Source organism: Mustela erminea, chromosome 12, assembly GCF_009829155.1.
Source record: "Mustela erminea isolate mMusErm1 chromosome 12, mMusErm1.Pri, whole genome shotgun sequence".
Lineage (NCBI taxonomy): Eukaryota > Metazoa > Chordata > Mammalia > Carnivora > Mustelidae > Mustela > Mustela erminea.
This window is the reverse complement of record NC_045625.1, coordinates 26,166,321-26,187,618: the sequence shown is the minus strand read 5'-3', so window position 1 is coordinate 26,187,618 and position 21,298 is coordinate 26,166,321. Positions and strand designations below refer to the sequence as shown.

Genomic DNA, 21,298 nt, shown 5'->3' with positions numbered 1-21,298 from the left:
ATTAATTGATAAACACATATTAGTGTCTTAAAACACTTTTTTTTGTACCAATAGAGATGCACAGTGAAAAATTTTAGAAACCACTGTTCTAAAACATGTGTGCTGCCCAGTCAGCTATTACACAAGGTCTATACCCATTGCCCAAAGCTAATCCTGTTTTGAACTCAGTCCTCAGCTTATAATAAATAAATAGGTAATTTTTCATGAAATGAAATTTGTCATATTTTGCAAAGTGGCATTCTAAAAGTTTATCATTTATCTTTTCTAGTTGTAAGCACAAAGCTAGATAATGATCTGTTGCTAAGATATACTTTAAATGTGTTGCAAATGTATAATATGAAAGTTATGTTTTTTGTAGATTGACTATAGACATTAAAATTTCAGTATTAATTTACTAAGATACTAGCGAACACTAATATTCTGTGCTGGAATTAGCAAAGTAATGTGCTAGATCTGGCTTATACTGTTATATGAGAGCTGATTGTATCTGTCTTTTCTTCCACTCTGCATAGCAGCCTGAAATTTACTGTGATGGGAGTATTTATACCATGGAAATGTGAAAATATTATAAATCAGGGCTTTCTTTTTCTTTTCCCACCTAACTGAAGGAGCTTGTTGTGTATGATAATGACTAATCTTTTTTCAAGTCATACTGTGAAACATGGGACTTTCAAATCTTTGTGAAAAATTATTATAAGGTCAAATGTGTTTCAGAAATACTGTATATAGAAATGAACTTATCAGAGAGTCATCATATATGTATGAACATTCTAAGATCTCTGGTATTTTATCAGAGTGAAATTATACTTTATATAGCTTAGCACTTCTAAAATTTTATAAGTATATTTATGTAACTCATTTTTGTCTGTTAATAACTCATTAAATTAATATTTTCCAGAGTGATCTGAACATGATCCATCTCTATATTTCTCAATCCATCTCTATATTTCTTTGAGAAATATAGAGATGGATCATGTTTGTTACTTACTGACTTATAATGTGTTTTATTTTCAGCACTGCGAAGGTAACCCTACTGGGGTCAGTTATCTTCACTTTCCAGCACACGAAGCATCTGGCGGTATCAAGGCATAACCTTATGTTCCTTTATACCATGTTTCTTGTGGCCACAAAGGTAAGAATTCAAAGTAGCTTTAAATCAGTATTCTAAATTCTGTATGACCAGAATTCTGCATACTTTGCAAGTAACAGGAACATACATTTTTAAATACTATTACAGTCTAAAAAGGTAAATTTCGGTTTATTTATTCAGTGCATCCATGAGCTTCTGAAACACAGCTCTTGTTTGACTCATGCCAGGCTATCAAGAAAGATTTGCAGATAGTCTAATAGTATATTGGACACCAGAGAGTAGTGGAAATAGCTCTAGCTGATCAGAGACTGCAGATAGCATTGTCTTATTTGTAAAATTAGGTACTTGGGGTAGATGTTCTCTGAGGTACCTTTAAGCTTTAACATTACAAAATTTTATAGTAGGACATACTTATGCTTAGTCTCTTGTATTATTACTGCCTCGTTGGAAGCTTTATTCCATCTTGAAGATAGAAGATAGTGTAGTGTAAGATCACAGGTTTTGGAGACAGGTAATCTTAAGTTCAAATCCTAGCTTTGCTAAATAAGGCAAGTCACTTAATGTCTCTGAATCCTGATTTCCTCATCTTCATTGTATGATTGTTGAGAGGATTGGAGATGGTGCATATCCTTCTATCACTGTGACATATCTTACGAATTTTATTTGCATCATGAGGCTAATTCTGATTATTGTTATTTTTACCATTATTAGGTATTGTTTGCTATTCAAAAGTAGATGGTTGGTTTTAAAATAAGATTATTATTTAAGTGTAGAGGAATTCTATAGGTATTTTTGGTTAAAAATTTACCCATGGAATTCTTAAAAGGAAAAAATTATGTATTATATAAATTTATATCTTAGAGTCAAGTTGTTAGAGCGGTCATTTCCTTTTGTTCCAGTAGTTTCTGCAGTGGAGGTGATCTGTGGCTGTATTTTAAGTACTGCAAATATCTGAGGCAGTTTCTCTCATATGTGTCCTTCTCTTCCAGTCCTCACATTTTGAGCTGTGTGTATTTTTTGTAACAGCTTATTGAGATATATGTTACATACCATAAAATTCATCCATTTAAGTGTACATTTCAATGTTTTGTTTTTGTGTAGTCACAGAATTGTGCAGCTGTCATCATAGTCAGTATTAAAACATTTTCAGAATTCCAAAAAAACCCATCATGTCCATTAACAGTCCCACATTTTCCCTCAGCCCCCCAACTGTGGGCAACCAGTATTCTACTCTCTAGTGTTTTGTTTTGTTTTGTTTTTGTTTTTGTTTTTAAATATTTTATTTATTTATTTGAGAGAGAGACAGTGAGAGAGCATGAGCGAGGAGAAGGTCAGAGGGAGAAGCAGACTCCCCATGGAGCTGGGAGCCCGATGTGGGACTCGATCCCGCACTCCGAGACCATGACCTGAGCCGAAGGCAGCCGTCCAACCAACTGAGCCACCCAGGCGTCCCTCTAGTGTTTTTGTTTATAAATTTTCCTGTTCTAAGATTTCATGTAGTTGGTATCATAAATACGTGGCTTTGTGACATGTTTCTTTCATTCTGTGTAATGTTTTTGAGGTTCATCCATGGTATAGTATGTATCAGTATGTTACTCCTTTTTTATTGCCAAGTAATTATCCATCATATGGATATACCACATATTGTTTATCCATCATTTGATGGATATTTGGGTTGTTTTATATTTTGGTTAGTAGGAATAATGAGCCATGAGCATTATTGCACTTTTTTAATGTGGATATGTATTTCATTTCTTTTGGGTATGTGATATAGAAATGGACTAGATAATCATAATTCTGTTTTTAGCCTTTGGGGAACTAACAGACTGTTTTCCATGGTGTTTTCATCATTTTACATTCCTACCAGTAGTGTATGAAAATTCTCATTTCGTATACCATCATCAACTCTTGTCTTTTTTATTAGAGCCTTTCTAGTTGGGGTGAAGGAGCATCTCATTGTGATTTTGACTTACATTTCCCTGAGGACTGATGATGTTGAGCATCTTTTCATAAGGTTCCTTGTAGATCTTCTTTGGAAAAATGTCTCTTCAGATTACTTGCCCATTTTCAATTGTTTCCATTTGTCTTTTTAATGTTGAGTTGTAAGAATTCCTCATATATTTTGCATCCTAGACCCTTACTAGATTTCTGATTTGCAGATGTTTTTTCCCATTCTATGGATTGTCTTTCACTTCCTTGGTCATGTTTTAGAAGCACTGATTCCTAAAATTTTGATGAAGTCCAGTTTACCTATTTTCTCTTTTGTTGTCTCTGCTTTTGCTGTCATATCTAAGAAACTATTGCTAAATTTAAAGTTAAAAAGATTACCTCTATGTTTTCTTCTGTGAGTTTTAAAGTTTTATCTCTAATATTTAGCTCTGTGATCTATTTTGAGTTAATTTTTGAGTATGGTATGAGGAAGGACTCAATTCAACTTCATTCTTTTACATTCTGTGGATATGTATTTTAACATGCATATTCATTACATTCATTATTTTACGTGCATATTCATTACATTCAAATTCAGGTTCTGCGGATATCTCGTCATCCTAGTATTATGTGTTGAAAGGACTATTCTTTCCCTCATTGAATTGTCTTGGCACCCTTGCTGAAAATCAGCTGTAAATGTGAGGGTATTTTCTGGATTTTTTTCTCCCTCACTTTTCTTCCCTTCATCTATTTGCTCACCATTCTATTCATACCATACTGTCTTAATTCATTTAGCTTCATACTTAGTTTTGAAATTGAGAAGTGTGAATCCTCTGAATTTATTCTTCCTAAGGATTGTTTTGACCATTCTGGGTCACTTGGATCTCCATATAAATTTTAGGTTTAATGTCATAATTTCTGCAAACAAGGCCAGCTCTTATTTTCTTAGAGATTGCATTGAATCTGCAAGGAAGTTTGGGAGTATTATCACCCTAACACTGTTAAGGCTATCAATCTGTCAACACAAATGTCTGGTTCAGTTCATTGTTTCCTGGTTTGTCTTCCTGGTTTGGTCTTTTTTTTTAATTTTTTATTTTTAATTAACATATAATTGTTAGCCCCAGGAGTACAGGTTTGTGAATCACCAGGTTTACACACTTCACAGCACTTGCCATAGCACATACCTTCCCCAATGTCCATAACCCAACCACTCTCTCCCTATACCTGCCCCCCGGCAATCCTCGGTTTGTTTTGTGAGATTAAGAGTCTCTTATGGTTTGTCTCCCTCCTGATCCCATCTTGTTTCATTTTTTCCTTCCTTACCCCCCCAAAACCCTACTTTGCCTCTTAACTTCCTCATATCAGGGAGATTATATGATAATTGCCTTTCTCTGATTGACTTATTTTGCTCAGCATAATACCTGCTAGTTCCATCCAGGTCACAAATGGCAAGATTTCATTTCTTTTGATGGCTGCATAGTTTTCCATTATATATACATATACATATGTATATATATATATATCATATATCATATATATGCCACATCTTCTTTATCCATTCATCTGTTGATAGACATCTAGGTTCTTTCCATAGTTTGGCTGCTGTGGACATTGCTGCTATAAACATTCAGGTGCATGTGCCCCTTCGAATCACTACCTTTGTATCTTTAGGGTAAAATACCCAGTAGTGCGATTGCTGGGTCATAGGGTAACCTCCATGCTGTTTTCCAGAGTGGCTGCACCAGCTTTCATTCCCACCAACAGTGTAGGAGGGTTCCCCTTTCTCCGCATCCTCACCAGCATCTGTCGTTTCCTGACTTGTTAATTTTAGTCATTCTGACTGGTGTGAGGTGGTATCTCATTGTGGTTTTGATTTGTATTTCCTTGATGCTGAGTGATCTGGAGCATTTTTTCATGTGTCTGTTGGCCATCTGGATGTCTTCTTTGCAGAAATGACTGTTCATGTCCTCTGCCCATTTCTTTTTCTTTTCTTTTTTTTAAAAAAGATTTTATTTATTTATTTGACAGACAGAGATCACAAGTAGGCAGAGAGGCAGGCAGAGAAAGGAGGAAGCAGGCTCCCTGCTGAGCAGAGAGCCCGATGCGGGGCTCGATCCCAGGACACTGGGATCATGACCTGAGCTGAAGGCAGAGGCTTTAACCCACTGAGCCACCCAGGCGCCACCCCCTCTGCCCATTTCTTGATTGGATTATTTGTTCTTTGGGTGTTGAGTTTGATAAGTTCTTTATAGATTTTGGATACTAGCCCTTTATCTGATACATCATTTGTGAATATCTTCTCCTATTCTGTCAGTTGGCTTTTGGTTTTGTTGACTGTTTCCTTTGCTGTGCAAAAGCTTTTGATCTGGATGAAGTCCCATTAGTTCATTTTTGTCCTTGCTTCCCTTGCCTTTGGCGATGTTTCTAGGAAGAATTTGCTGCGGCTGAGGTCAGATGCCACCTGTGTTCTCCTCAAAGATTTTGATGGATTCCTTTCTCACATTGAGATCTTTCTTCCATTTTGAGTCTATTTTTGTGTGTGGTGTAAGGAAATGGTCTAGTTTCATTCTTCTGCATGTGGCTGTCCAATTTTCCCAACACTGTTTGTTGAAGAGGCTGTCTTTTTTCCATTGGACATTGTTTCCTGGTTTGTCAAAGATTAGTTGACCATAGAGTTGCAGGTCCATTTCTGGGCTCTCTATTCTGTTCCACTGATCTATGTGTCTGTTTTTGTGCCAGTACCGTACTGTCTTGATGATGACAGCTTTGTAATAGAGCTTGAAGTCTGGAATTGTAGTGCCACCAACTTCAGCTTTCTTTTTCAACATTCCTCTGGCTATTCAAGGTCTTTTCCGGTTCCATATAAATTTTAGGATTAGTTGTTCCATTTCTTTGGGAAAAAAATGGATGGGATTTTGATAGGGATTGCATTAAATGTGTAGATTGCTTTAGGTAGCATAGACATTTTCTTAATAGTTGTTCTTCCAATCCATGAGCGTGGAACGTTTTCGCATTTCTTTGTGTCTTCCTCAGTTTCTTTCATGAGTACTTTATAGTTTTCTGAGTACCGATTCTTAGCCTCTTTGGTTAGGTTTATTCCTAGGTATCTTATGGTTTTGGGTGCAATTGTAAATGGCATTGACTGCCATCTCCTTCTTCTGTCTTGCTGTTGGTGTATAGAAATGCAATTGATTTCTGTGCATTGATTTTATATCCTGACACTTTACTGAATTCCTGTAGAAGTTTTAACAGATTTGGAGTAGAACCTTTTGGGTTTTCCACATATAGTATCATATCATCTGAAAAGAGTGATAGTCTGACTTCTTCTTTGCCAATTTGGATGCCTTTAATTTCTTTTTGTTGTCTGATTACCAAGGCTAGGACTTCTAGTACTATGTTGAATAGCAGTGATGATGATGGACATCCCTGCCGTGTTCCTGACCTTAGTGGAAAAGCTCTCAGTTTTTCTCCTGTTATTTGCGGTGGGTTTTTCATAGATGGCTTTGATGATATTGAGTTATGTGCTCTCTATCCCTACACTTTGAAGAGTTTTGATCAGGAAGGGATGCTGTACTTTGTCAAATGCTTTTTCAGCATCTATTGGAGTATCATATGGTTCTTGTTCTTTCTTTTATTAATGTATTATATCACATTGATTTGCGGATGTTGAACCAACCTTGCAGCCCAGGAATAAATCCCACTTGGTCGTGGTGAATAATCCTTATAATGTATTGTTGGATCCTATTGGCTAGTATTTTGGTGACAGTTTTTGCACCTGTGTTCATCAAGAAAATTGGTCTGTAAATCTCTTTTTTTTGAAGGGGTCTTTGTCTGGTTTGGGATCAAGGTAATGCTGGCCTCAAAATGAGTTTCGAAGTTTCCATTTCTATTTTTGGAACAGTTTCAGAAGAACAGTTATTAATTCTTCTTTAAATATTTGATAGAATTCCCCTTGGAAGCCGTTTGGCCCTGGGCGCTTGTTTGTTGGGAGATTTTTGATGACTGTTTAAATCTCCTTACTTGTTATGGTACTGGTTTTCAGTTTCATCCTGGTTCAGTTGTGGTAGTTTCTGTGTCTCTAGGAATGCATCCATTTCTTCCAGATTGTCAAATTTGCTGGCGAATAGTTGCTCATAATATGTTCTTAAATGGTTTGTATTTCTTTGGTGTTGGTTGTAATCTCCCCTCTTTCATCCATGATTTTATTTATTTGGGTCCTTTCTCTTTTCTTTTTGACAAGTCTGGCCAGGGGTTTATCAGTCTTACTAATTCTTTCAAAGAGCCAACTCCTAGTTTCGTTGATTTGTTCTATTGTTTTTTTGGTTTCTATTTCATTGATTTCTGCTCTGATCTTTATTATTTCTCTTCTCCTGCTGGGTTTAGGCTTTCTTTGTTGTTCTTTCTCTAGCTCCTTTAGTGGTAGGATTAGGTTGTGTATTTGAGACTTTTCTTGTTTCTTGAGAAAGGCTTGTATTATATATTTTCCTCTTGTTTTTTTTTTTAAATCTGATCTTATACGCTGTGTCTTTTGACTGGGGCATTTAGCCCACTTATATTCGGAGTAACTATAGAAAGATATAAATTTAGTGTGATTTTATTACCTGTAAGGTGACTCTTACTGTATATTTTCTCTGTTCCTTTCGGGTCTATGTACCATTTAGGCTCTCTCTTTGCTTAGAGGGCCCCTTTCAATATTTCCTGTAGAATTGCTTTGGTGTTTATTAAAATGGTGTTTATTAAAAATTAAAATGTTTTAATTTGTCCTGAAAACTTTTTATCTTTCCTTCTATTTTCAGTGATGATCTAGCTAGATATGGTATTCTTGGCTGCATGTTTTTCTCATTTAGTGCTCTGAATATATCATGCCAATTCTTTCTGGACTGCCAGGTCTCTGGATAAGTCTGCTGCCAATCTAATATTTTTACCATTTTTTGTTACAGACTTCTTGTCCCGAGCTGCTTTCAGGATTTTCTCTTTGTCACTAAGACTTGTAAGTTTTATTATTAGATGATGGGGTGTGGACCTATTCTTACTGATTTTGAGGGGGGCTCTCTGTGCCTCCTGGATTTTGATGCTTGTTCCCTTTGCCATATTAGGGAAATTATCTACAATAATTTGCTCCAATATACCCTCTCTCTTTCTTCTTCTTCTGGAATCCCAATTATTCTAATATTGTTTTGTCTTACGGTATCACTTCTTTCTCGAATTCTCCCCTTGTGGTCCAGTAGTTGTTTGTTTCTCTTTTGCTCAGCTTCTTTATTCTCTGTCATTTGATCTTCTATATCGCTAATTCTCTCTTCTGCTCATTTATCCTAGAGTAAGAGCCTCCATTTTATATTGCATCTCATTAATGGCTTTTTTGATTTTAGCTTGGTTAGATTTTAGTTCTTTTATTTTTCCAGAAAGGGCTTTTATTTCCCTAGACAGAGTTTCTCTAATATCTTCTATGCCTTTTTTGAGCCTAGCTAGCACCTTGAGAATCATCATTCTGAACTCTAGATCTGACATGTTACGATGTCCATATTGATTAGGTCCCTAGCCTTTGGTACTGCCTCTTGTTCTTTTTTTTTTTTTTTTTTTTTGTGGTGAGTTTTTCTGCCTTGTCATTTTACCCAGATAAGAATATATGAATGAGGGACGCCTGGGTGGCTCAGTTGGTTAAGCAGCTGCCTTCGGCTCAGGTCATGATCCCAGCATCCTGGGATCGAGTCCCACATTGGGCTCCTTGCTCGGCAGGGAGCCTGCTTCTCTCTCTGACTCTGCCTGCCACTCTGTCTGCCTGTGCTTGCTCTCCCTCTCTCTCTCTCTGTCAAATAAATAAATAAAATCTTAAAAAAAAAAAAAAGAATATATGAATGAGAGAATAAAATACTAAAAGGATAACCAAGACCCTGAAAAATGTGTGTTAACCAAATCAAAAGAGACCCCAAATTGTGGGGAGAAGAAAGGGGGTAAAAAGAAGTTAAAAAAAGAAATAAAAAAAAAATGAGAAAGAAAAGAGAAAATATATATGTTAGACTGGTGATTAGAACAGAGCGACCCACTTGATTTTGGGAGTTTTTTGGTCTCTTAGAAGAAACTACCTCCTAAAATTTTAAAGAAAGAAAAACATATATATATATATATATACAAAAATAAGGTTAAACATGATTAAGGGATGGAATATGATGGTAAGGATGAAAATTTTAAAAAAATTCTAAAAAAGGAGTTGATAAGATAAGTTGGTTGGGAAAAAGAAAGAAAAAGAAAGTGGAGAGAATTTGCTCAGGCTGGAGACTAGAGCAAACCCTGTGCTAGATTTAGGGTGTATTTTGATCTATTAGAAGAATATGTATTCCAAAATTTTTTAGAAGAAAAAACCTTATGTATATACAAAAGATAAAGTTAGATACAATGAAGGATAAAATATGACTATAATAATAAAGTTTCAAAAAGATTTTTTTTAAGAAAGATGTTGTTAAGATAAACTAGATAAAAAAACATTAAAAGAGGAAAGAGTAAAAGTTAAAAAAATTAGAATAAGAAAAAAAATTTTTTTAATTTAATTAACTTTGCAAGACTGAAGAATCATGGGGAGAAAGCCATGAATCCCATGCTTTGCTTTCCCCTTTTCTGGCATTCCACATTCTCCTTGATCAGTGAGCTTGATCTTGGTTGGATGTTCTTGCTGATCTCCTGGGGGAGGGGCATATTATAGTGAATCTCAAGTGTCTTTGCCTGAAGCGGAATTACACTGCCCTTGGGCTAAGTAATCTACTCTGGTTTGCTCGGGAGCTTTTGTTCCTTGAATGGTTTCTGTAGTGCTCTGGAGAATGGAAATGAAAATGGCGTCCCCCCAATCTCTGGCTTAGAGGAGTCTAAAGCTCGGGGCCCCACTCCTCAGTGCACCCTCAGAGAAAAGCACTCAATCACTCTCATCTCCCTGGTCTCCACCTACGCTCTGAGCTCACCGGGCCTGTGATGGAGCGTTTCTGTCTCTGGCACACAGCCTCGTTTGGAGTCCCCAAACCCAGTAGATCCCTGCAGCTCTTCAGGGGTGTCTCCCCAGATCTACCACTTGTGGGGTCCCTGCTCAAAGAGCAGTGGCTTGACTGTGCCACGGATCACAGTTTAAGGTAACCCCGAGCTAAGAGCTCACTCCTCTGCTCTGTCTCTAGCCAGCTTCCCTGCTCTAATACCTCTAAGCTCTGTTATACTCAGACACCCCCGAGTCTTCTTTGATCCTTCGGGACTTGAGACCATACTGTCCCTGCGAGAGCTCCACCCCTGATTAGCATCTGGAGTGATGTCCCTCAGTGGAGCAGACTTCTAAAAGTTCTGATTTTGTGCTCCGTTGTTCTGCCACCTGCCAGGAGCTGGCCCCTCCCCCCACAGTCTTATCTTCCCGTCGCTTCGGATTCACTTCTCCTCAGGCCCTACCTTTCAAAAAGTGGTCGATTTTCTGCTTCTAGAATTGCTGCTCTTCTTCTCTTCCATCTCCTGTTGGATTTGTAGGTGTTTGGAATGGTTTGATACCTATCTAGCTGATCTCCTCCTACTTGATGTCATGTCAGATTCCTACTTCTCCGCCATCTTGACTCCTTCCCCTTTTTATTAGGTCTTTTAAAATATTTTTTCAAAATGTTTTCAGTGTACGAGTTGTACACACACTCCTTTTGTTAAATTTCTTCCTGTTGTTTTTAATGCAGTAGTAAATGTAATTGCTTTTTAGTTTTCCAGGTTGTACATTGTAAATGTGTAGAAATAAAATTGATTTTTGATCTTGTATTTTGTAATCTTGCAGATAAATTTGTTTGTTAGCCCTAATAGGTTTTGTGGGTTTTTTTGGTGTGGATTCTTTAGGATTTTATGTATTTAAGATCATGTTAACCTCAGATAGAGAAGGTATTACTTTTTTTTTTTTTTTTTTTAAGATTTATTTATTTGAGGCAGGGAGAGAAGCAGAGGAGTGGGAGAGAGGCAGAAGGAGTAGGAGAGAGAGAATCCTCAGGCAGGCTTGCAGCTGAGCACAGAGCCAGACGCAGGGCTTGATCCCAGGATCCGAGCCAAAGTCAAGAGTTGGCTGCTTAACTGACTGAACCACCTAGGAGCCAGTGCTTCTTTCTTTCCAATCTGCATGTTTTCTATCTAATTTTCTTGTGTAGTTGCCCTGGCTAGACAATCTAATACAGTGTTTAGTAGAAATAGAATGACCATCCTTGTCTTTTTCCTGGATCTTAAGGTGAAGCCATTTAGTCTTTTTTTTTCTTTTTAATAATTTTTAAATTTTTTATAAACATATAATGTATTATTAGCCCCAGGGGTACAGGTCTGTGAATTGCCAGGTTTACACACTTCACAGCACTCACCATAGCACATACCCACCCCAATGTCCATAACCCCACCACCCTCCCCTCCCCCTGGCAATCCTCAGTTGCCATTTAGTCTTTCACTATTAAGTATGATATTAACTGTGGGTCTTTCACTGATGCCCTTTATCAGATTGAGGAAGTTAGTTCCCTTCTATTCCTCACATGTTGAGTGTTTTCATCCTGAAAGAGTGTTGGGAACTGTATAGTTTCTGAGATTTTCTAACTTTAAAGAAAATGAACGTGTATTATGGGCTAATTAGTAAACCATTATCTTGAACTTTTAATTTTTTTTAAATTTATTTTTGAACGTGTATTATGGGCTAATTAGTAAACCATTATCTTGAACTTTTAATTTTTTTTTAATTTTTTTTTTAAGATTTTATTTATTTATTTGACAGAGAGAGATCACAAGTAGGCAGAGAGGCAGGCAGAGAGAGAGAGGAGGAAGCAGGCTCCCTGCTGAGCAGAGAGCCTGATGCAGGACTCGATCCCAGGACCCTGAGATCATGACCTGAGCCGAAGGCAGCGGCTTAACCCACTGAGCCACCCAGGTGCCCATATCTTGAACTTTTTAATTACAAGCATTAGTTTTTGTTGAAGGCTTAACTTGTTCAATAAAAATGAGTTTTTGTTACAATAATTGCTGGACATAGAGTTCTTTAATATAAACCTAAACTTAAATACCATATTGCAGTGTGATAATAACATACAGTATTGAACTTGTCTCATAATATTTCCCAGCATTTTCCTAATTATCCACCAATTTCTAAATAGAATGTGCATTTTAACCCATACTTTTGCCTAAATTCCATTTAGATTTATATCGATTTTTAAATGGCTTTTCATTTGTTTCTGAGTAGCTACTGTAGTTTTTCATTTCTTAGATATAAAAAAATGAATTGATAGAATATATAGGGAAAAATTTGGCAGTAATTATTTATTTTTCTTTGCTTTGCTCTTTTCCTGTATTATTTGTATAGTCAGGAAATGTGCAGTCTGTTTTGGATAATAATCTAGTGTTTTGGCATAGAGAGATGCTAATAAATTTGATTTCTCTTTTCAAAGAGAATAACTCCACAAAAGTAAAACAAACACATAGAAAGCTATAATACAAGTATTTAAATTGTGTGTTCTGTAAGAGAAACAGAAAGTAAATTTCCCCTACCATTGCTCAATCTGTGGTGTATCTTTTGATATCTCAACCCACTAGCAGCCAATCTGTGATAGGCCACAGGAAGTTTCTCTCTTGACATATGCAGGCTAGCCCTAAGCCAAGAACTTGTGGCACCATCCCATACAGATATCTGAAGTCTCTTCTGCACCCCCGCACCGTGCTTACCCATTTTCCTCCCATTTGATACATGGCCCTGCAGATCCAAGTCTGTTTAGCTTCACTGAGTTCAGTCTCTGCCACGTCAATTTCACTTCAAGCTTTCTGCTTGAAAACTGTCCTGAGGCAGAAGTGAGGTACATGTATGGATCACTTCATCAGTTACTCTCTTTTCATGATCAGTCTTATACTCTGTTGTCAGATCGTAAAAGTACTTACCTCTTTTTTTGGTCAGATTTATGGTTTTTATGCCTGGAGTCTAGAACCAATTATTCTGTCATTAAGGATCTATTTGATCCATCTTGTCAAAGGTTTTTGTGTATTGTCAATCTTTTCAGAGGACCAATTTTTGGTTTTGTTGTTCCTCTCAATCATACTGTTTTACATTGCTGTGTCTCACATCACACGTTTTCACGTATGTGCTTTTATTGTCATTCAGTTTAAATTCCTTTTTTTTTTTAAGATTTATCCGTTTATCCGAGAGCAAGCAAGCATGCAAGCAAGTATGGGGAGAGGTAGAGGGAGAGGGTAAGATATACTTCAGCAGATTCCTCGCTGAGGAAGGAGCCTGATGCAGGGCTCAATTCCAAGACCCTGAGATCATGACCTGAGCCAAAACTTACAGACACTTAACTGACTGTGTCACTCAGGCACCCCAGTTTAAATTCCTCTTAACTTACAATTAGAATTTCTTCTTTCACCAAAAATGTTTAAGAGTGTATTTTAAAAACTTTTTTTTAACTGCATTATAGATGGTGTATGTGGGTCTGTTATTCTTGTGTTTGTTGAGACTTCATTTCCTTTCAATATTGATGAGATTTTATAATTATTTGTATATATGAAAAGTAAGTATATTCTTTATTTTGGAGGTATAAGGAGCCTGCATATCTATACATATGCTTGTTCATTATGTTTCAAATATATAGCAACTAATATTTTCCAGTCTGATCTATTAATTTTCTTTCTTCCTGAGAGAAATGTGTTAAACTTCTTCCTCCTCCTCTTCTTGTCTCTTTCCCTCTCTCTTACCTTCCTTTCCTTTCTTCCATAGCCCAAGCAAACTGAATATTCAGTGATATTCAGCCCTTGTAGGGTCCTCATTTCATTCAAGGAGAACTCAGTTCTACTTTGCCAGCTTTCACAAGTCATTAATGTTTGTTAAAATCAAGTCTCAGATTAAAGAAATAGATTCCAATTAAGACTGTTGATGTAGGGAAAATCACATGGGCTTTGGAATGAGCATGTGAAATCCAGGTTTCACAATTTTGAGCAAGTCATTTATGTTTCTTAAGCTAGAGTTATACATATTCTAAGGGATCTATGGCTTTTTGGGGCAATAACTGTACACAGTCATATTATAAATGTGATATATTATGTACCACTGGTTGATCTCAGTGTTAATTATAAACATTTTTAAGTTAAACAGGAATATATTATGGGATAGAATTCAAAAGTCACATTTTTTTTTAAGATTTTTTATCTGTTTGACAGATAGAGATCACAAGTAGGCAGAGAGAGAGGGGGAAGCAGGCTCCCCGCTGAGCAGAGAGCCCGATGCGGGGCTCAATCCCAGGACCCTGAGATCATGACCTGAGCGGAAGGCAGAGACTTTAACCTACTGAGCTGCCCAGGTGCCCCCCAAAGTCACATTTTTAAAGATGAGATAAAATCCGACGTTTTATATTTGGCATGCCTTTGTTTTGAGCCCTGGCAGGTTCACTTTTTATTTCACAAGAGATGATTAGAGAAAAGTTTGAGAGGCATGGATTATCTTTTGGCTCCTTGGTATAAGGAGTTATGGTGAAATAGTGTTATTGTGAAATAAAACACAGGGAGACTTGAGTGGTTAAGAGTGATTAAAACTGAAAAGAGGCTGTTGGATTTTGAAATGAAGAGGTATTTGGTGACCTTGGTTAAAGCTGTTTCAGTGGACTAGTAGAGAATAGAAAAGTGATTATAATAGACTGAAGTGAATAAGAGGAATTGAAGACAAAGCATATAAACTATTTTAAAGGGATTTGGAGAGAGTATAAATAGAAGTAGCTTGGGATAGCAGTTTGCCAATATCTGACAAAGCTGAGGAGTCACATATCTTGTGACCTGTTCATTCCTTTACTCCGTATAACCTACAGCAATAGGTCTCCCAGTGTGTGGTACAGAGCCCAACTTCATCAGTATCTCTGTTAGAAAATGTTTTAGCAAAGTAGCATTTTTTTTCTTTCAGATCCGTCTAATACCCAAGCCACCAACTCATTCTTTTGTGTACTCTGATTTCTCATCCTTATTATATGTGATCTTTTATTCAAGGTGTCAAATATGAAAAAAATGGGGCTAAAGGATCTTATAGAGAAAATTAATCTGACTGATTGACAGTATGTTTTCCAGAAATACAAAGGATGACTTCAAAGGGCTGTTACATTTATCAAAAACTTAGGAACAAGCTCTTTAAAAAAAATTTTAAAAACCTAACTTACTAGATTTTCATACAATAAAATATACTCATTCTAAGATTACATTTTGATGAGTTTGACAAATTTATGTACGTGTGTAATCATCACAATCAAGATACAGAGTATGTCCGTTACTTCAGAAAGGTCCTTGTGTATTACTCCAGTAAATCCCAACTATTGCTTGTAGCTCCAGGGTACCACTTACCTTGTTTCTGTCACTATAGATTAATCTTTTTTTCAAGTTTCATATAAACGGAATCATAAACTGTGTATCTTTTGTGTCTGGCTTCTTTTGTTGGGCATAATATGTTTTTTTAAGATTTTATTTGAGAGAGAGAGCACAAACTCAAGTAGAGAAGAGGGGCAGAGGGACAGGCAGACTCCCCACTTAGTGGGGATCCCAACATGGGGCTTGATCCCAGCACCATGAGATTACGACCTAGCCAAAATCAAGAGTTGGCCTTTTAACCAACTGAACCACCCAGGTGCCCGTGTTCAGCGTAATATTTTTGGGATTTGGATATTGTTGGATATTCCTTTGTATTGCTGAGTAGCATTATACACCCCAGTTTGTTTATCCAGTTATCTGTTGACAGATTTTGGATTGTTTCTAGTTTTTTATTTTTCCAATAAGGTTATTATGAATAAAGTTGCTATGAACACATGTACTTCATGTGGACATGTATTTTCATTTCTCTTGGATAAATAACTAGGAATGGAATTACTGGGTCATATGGAAAGCATATGTTTAAAGAAACTGACACACTGTTTTCCAAAATGGTTGTACCCATCAAGCATTACTACCAGCAGTGTATGAGAGTTCCAGTTGTTCTACATCCTTGCCAGTATTGGTTACTGTCAGTCTTTAGGTGTTTCCAATATATGTGGTGGTATCTCCCCGTAGGTTTTTTTGTTTTTGTTTTTTTTACAGTTCTCTAGTAGAAATTTGAGCATCTTTTCCTGTGCTTATTGGCCATTTATATTATTATTGTTAACCAGTGTTTGTTTAGTCTTTGCGCATTTTTGAAATTTGGATGATTTGTCTTCTTATTGAATTGTAACAGTTCTCTGTATATTTAGGATGCCAATACTTTATGACATACATGAATTGCAAATATTTTCCTCCTAGTTGGTAAAGATTGTCTTTAGAAAAGAGGTTTTTAATTTTGATGAAGTTCAACTTAGGAAATTTTCCTTTTATGGCCCTGCTTTTTTGTATACTATGTAAGTAATTCTTCCATACCTACCCCAGGGTTGTGAGGATTTTTCACCTGTATTTTCTTCATACAGTTTTGCCCTTATATTTAGGTGTGTGATCCATTTCAAATTAAGTTTTATGATTAGTTTAAGATAAGGATCAGATTTATTTTTTCCATGTGAACACGAGTTTGTTCCAGGACTATTTGTTGAAAAGACTCTCTTTTCCCTCATTGAATTATCTTGGCACCTTTGTTGAATATCAGTTGCCCTTTTATGTGTGGGTCTATTTCTGGACTATATTCTGTATACTATACTCTGTATACTATACTGTATAGTATACTTCTGTATACTGTACTATACTCTGATTTAATGTCTATCTTTAACCAATACCAAATTATCTTATATAACTATAATTTTATAATAAGTCTTAAATCAAATAGTGTAAGTACTTCAAATTTATTCTTTCTCAAGATTTCTTTGGATATTTTAGGTGTTTTACATTTTCATCTAAGTGTTACGATTAGCATGTCACTTTATACAAAAAAAACCCAACAAGTCTTCTAGGATTGTGACTGAACTTGTGTTGTGTTTATAGATCCATTTGGGAAAAATAGTATCTTAAAAATACTGAACCTGCCAGTCTATCAATATGATATATTTCTCTGTTTATTTAGGTCTTCTTAAATTTTTGTGTTTTCATTGTTTTACATATATTTTGTTAAACTTATCCTGAAGTAGTTAATATTTTTGGATGCCTTTATAAATAGTAATTTAAAAATGTTCAATTTTACAGTTTACATTGTTTATATATAGATTTATGGTTGATTCTTGTTTTTCTTGTATCCTGTGACCTTTCTAAATTTACGCATTAATTCTGGTATATTTTGTGTTGATTTCTTAGTATTTTCTACAAATGCAATCTTGTGTATAATTTTTTACTTTTTCCTTTTTAATTGATACTGTTTATTTCTTTTTATTGTCTTATTGTCCTGGCTAGAACCTCCAGTACAATGGTGAATGGAAATGGTTAGTGAGAGTAGACATCTTTGTCTTGTTCCTAACCTTAGTGGGAAGACATTCATCATACGTTAATATTGATGTGAGCTGTAAGTTCTTATCAATATACTTCATCAGGTTGAGGAAATTCCTTTATATTCCTAATTTGGTGAGATTTTTTTTTATCACAAATTGGTTTGGAATTTTGTTAAATGCTTTGTTCTGGATTGGTTGAGGTGATTATATGGTTTTTTCTCCTGTATTCTGTTAATATATTAGATTACATTGATTTTAAAAAATGTATCAACCTTTCATTTCTGTGAAAAACCCCATTTAGCTATGATGTATCCATTTTATATATTGCTAGATTCAATTTGCTGATACTTTGAAAAGACTTTTTTCCAGTGTGTTCATGAAGGATATTGGTTTGCAGTTTTCTTTGTAATTTCTTTTTCTGATTTTTATATCAGCGTAACACTTGGCTTATTAAATAAGTTGAGAAGTGTTCAGTTGTCTATTCTCTGAAAGCATTTATGTAGGTTTGATACTGTTTCTTGGTTCAGTGTTTGATATAAGACTATTTTCTATTCTACTTGTGTTCACTTGGTGAGTTGTATTTTTCAAGGAATTTGCCATTTTGCTTAAATTTTTTATTTTATTGGCATGAAATTTTCCTGGCACTTCTTTGTTACCCTTTTAATGTCTGTAGAATTTGTAGTAATGTCCTTGCTTTAGTTCCTGGTATTGGTCATTTGTATCTTCTTTTTAAATCAGTCCTACTAAGTGTTCATCAATTTCATTGTTTGTTGGAAAGACCCAGCCTTTGGTGTCATTGTTTTCTGTTTGATATTTCACAATTTCAGGTCTATAGTATGTCCTTCCTTTTACTTACTCTGGGCTTTCTTTATTCTTTTTCTATAAACAAAAGGTTGATAAGTTTGACTCCAACACTTTTTGAAAAAGTTGCATGGAAGAAAGCACCATGGACAAAGTAAAAAATATAGCTGTCAAATTGTGATGGAAGTACTTGTGACATATATCACAGAGGCTTATCTATGTAATAATAACAACTTCTTAAAAATTAAGGGATACATGGCCAAAAACCTGATAGAAGGATTAAAAGGTAGCTGTCAACAGACAATTCACATAGAGAAGATATGATATCTTTCAAACATGTGAAAAGATATGCAACACTCATCATTTGAGAAATTAATTAAAATAACACTCAGATATCATTTCTCATTTATCTGGCTGGCAAAATTTAAAAAGTCTGGCTCTGTGTTCTATCTATAATGCTATGGAGAATCACGTACTTTTGGAATTTTTTGCTTTCACTGTTTTTGGATATTCTTTCATGTTTGTTTTTCTCTTCAACTTTTTTCCAGCTATTTTTGCATATCAGTATGAACTTTAATAGCAATTTGTCTTGGGATGCCTGGGTGACTTAGTGGGTTGGGGCCTCTGCCTTCAGCTCAGGTCATGATCCCAGGGTCCTGGGATCGAGCCCCACATCGGATTCTCTGCTCAGCGGGGAGCCTGCTTCCTCCTCTCTCTCTGCCTGCCTCTCTGCCTACTTGTGATCTTTGTCTGTCAAATAAATAAATAAATAAATCTTTAAAAAAATAGTAATTTGTCTTAACTCTATAAAAAACTTGTTGGCATTTTTTTAATTGAGATTGTATTTAATTTATAAATTAAGAAGGCAGTTATAGACTGGCCGCGCGTCCCACCCAGCCAATCGTCCCTGCTGCGCCTCGGGCCAAGGTTTCAACAGACCTCACCAAAATGCCGTCTCAAATGGAACATGCCATGGAAACCATGATGTTCACATTTCACAAGTTTGCTGGTGACAAAGGCTATTTAACAAAGGAGGACCTGCAAGTACTCATGGAAAAGGAGTTCCCTGGATTTTTGGAAAATCAGAAAGACCCTCTGGCCGTGGACAAAATGATGAAGGACCTCGACCAGTGCCGAAATGGCAAAGTGGGCTTCCAGAGCTTCTTCTCGCTAATCGCAGGGCTCACCATTGCATGCAATGACTATTTTGTAGTACACATGAAGCAGAAGGGAAAGAAATAGGCGATATTAGCACCACTCCTGCCCAATGAGAGTTCTTCCGAAGGGTCTCTTAAGGAATCTGTCACACAGCTTCCCTCTGTATAAAGGATTCCATTGGCAGTTGGAGACCCTCAGAAAATTTACAAATAAAATCCAACCCCCATTTGAGAAGCAGAGAAAGAAAAGTCAGATAAGCTTTTGATTTTTATATTGTTTGCATCCTCTTGCCCTCAATAAACAAATTCCTTTTTTTAGTTCCTCAAAAAAAAAAAAAAAAAAAAGGCAGTTATATTACAAGGAGAAACAGAGTGAGACAGGAATGAGGACAGAGCTGTGAGATTCTTTAATACTTAGAGAAGGAAGAATCAGAATGGGAAACCGGAAAGAAGTTGTTAGGCAAGGGGAAAACCAAGATACAGTTTTAGGAAGAATAGACTCTAGTGAGTTGTGCTGAATGCTGTTGAGAGGTGTATTCAGATAGTATGTTAATGAAAACATGAATGAGGGACAGTGTTATTAATTAGGCCCTTTGAGGGATACATATGGGCATATCAACTTGGAATAAGACCCAGACTCTATCCTTAAGATATTATGAAGAGAAATATGAGACATACACACTCTACTTTTATTTTTTTAAAAGATTTTATTTATGTATTTGACAGATCACAAGTAGGCAGAGAGGCAGTCAGAAAGAGAGAAGGGAAGCAGGCTCCCTGCCAAGCAGAGAACTGGATGTGGGGCTTGATCCCAGGGCCCTGAGATCATGACCTGAGCCAAAGGCAGAGGCTTAACCCACTGAGCCACTCAGGCGCCCCTACATTGTACTTTTAAACTTTGAGGATAGGGATCACATTTGTTTCATTTATCACTGTATTCCTGGCAGTTTGTTTAGTATTTTAGTAGATTTTATTTATTTATTTATTTATTTATTTATTTGAATTATTTTTAAAAATTAATTTATCTATTTATTTGAGAGACAGAGATCACAAGTAGGCAGAAAGGTAGGCAGAGAGAGAGGAGGAAGCAGGCTCCCTGCTGAGCAGAGAGCCCAATGCAGGGCTCCATCCCAGGACCCTAAGATCATGACCTGAGCTGAAGACAGAGGTTTAACCCACTGAGCCACCCAGGTGCCCCAAGTAGATTTCAAATATATATTTGAGTGACCGATAAATGGTCAAAAGCTTCTTTTAGAGGTCTCTCTGTATTGAATTCTTCCATACTTATCTAAGATTGTACTACCAGAAATGAATAATTTATTTACCCAGTTTATTGAAAAGGACATTTACAAAAATTGAAATCTTAAATTGTTAATTTATTTGACATCATCAGGTTAATAATTACTGATGCCTAAGTGAATGACATCACCAATGAAGAAAGCATAGATGACCAGAAAACATGGTTGAATATGCCACTTGCCATTGGGAGTTCATTCAAGGGCAAGGAGACTTTTATTGGAGGTTGTTCAAGGGCTTAATGGAGTAGACATAGGAGTTTCCCTGCAAATAATTGGATCTGGGGACTCAGAGACAAGAAGAAGTATGTTCTGGGTGGAGAGAGAGTAATAGTGCAAATTTTGCTTATATAGATTCATTCAGTTCATGTGAGGTAGAAATTAGGTTTATTCATTGTACTCTGTGCTAGGCTCTGTAGAGGATCTAGAAGTACATTAAGTACTGTTTGTGCCCTTAAAGAACTTAGATTGTATGTCACATTTTTCTGGGCATCTTTGAAATTCTGTAACATGAGATATTACATAAAGAATGTGGAAGAGCTTTTAATAGTTTTTTTTTTTAACTTGAATTAGTTTATATTTTAGGATATGTTGTATATATGAGATTGTCTTTAGGGTTTCTACTTTCTTTTCCTTCTTTCCCTTTTTAAGCAATAGACTGGG

At 36.1% G+C, this 21,298-nt stretch overlaps 2 protein-coding genes across 2 annotated transcripts in view; both read left to right on the top strand.

The window, feature by feature from the left end:
• Nucleotides 1-21,298, top strand: part of TMEM38B (transmembrane protein 38B) — a 59,444-nt gene that overhangs the window by 30,937 nt on the left and 7,209 nt on the right. Inside the window, exon 5 of the mRNA XM_032307949.1 lies at nucleotides 1,015-1,132. Within this exon, the coding sequence (XP_032163840.1) occupies nucleotides 1,015-1,132 (118 nt within the window). The remainder of the gene's footprint in view (nucleotides 1-1,014; nucleotides 1,133-21,298) is intronic.
• LOC116570623 (protein S100-A10-like) lies at nucleotides 19,036-19,685 on the top strand. The gene has a single exon (XM_032307950.1). The coding sequence runs from the start codon at nucleotides 19,132-19,134 to the stop codon at nucleotides 19,423-19,425; it is 294 nt and encodes a 97-aa protein (XP_032163841.1). The 5' UTR covers nucleotides 19,036-19,131; the 3' UTR covers nucleotides 19,426-19,685.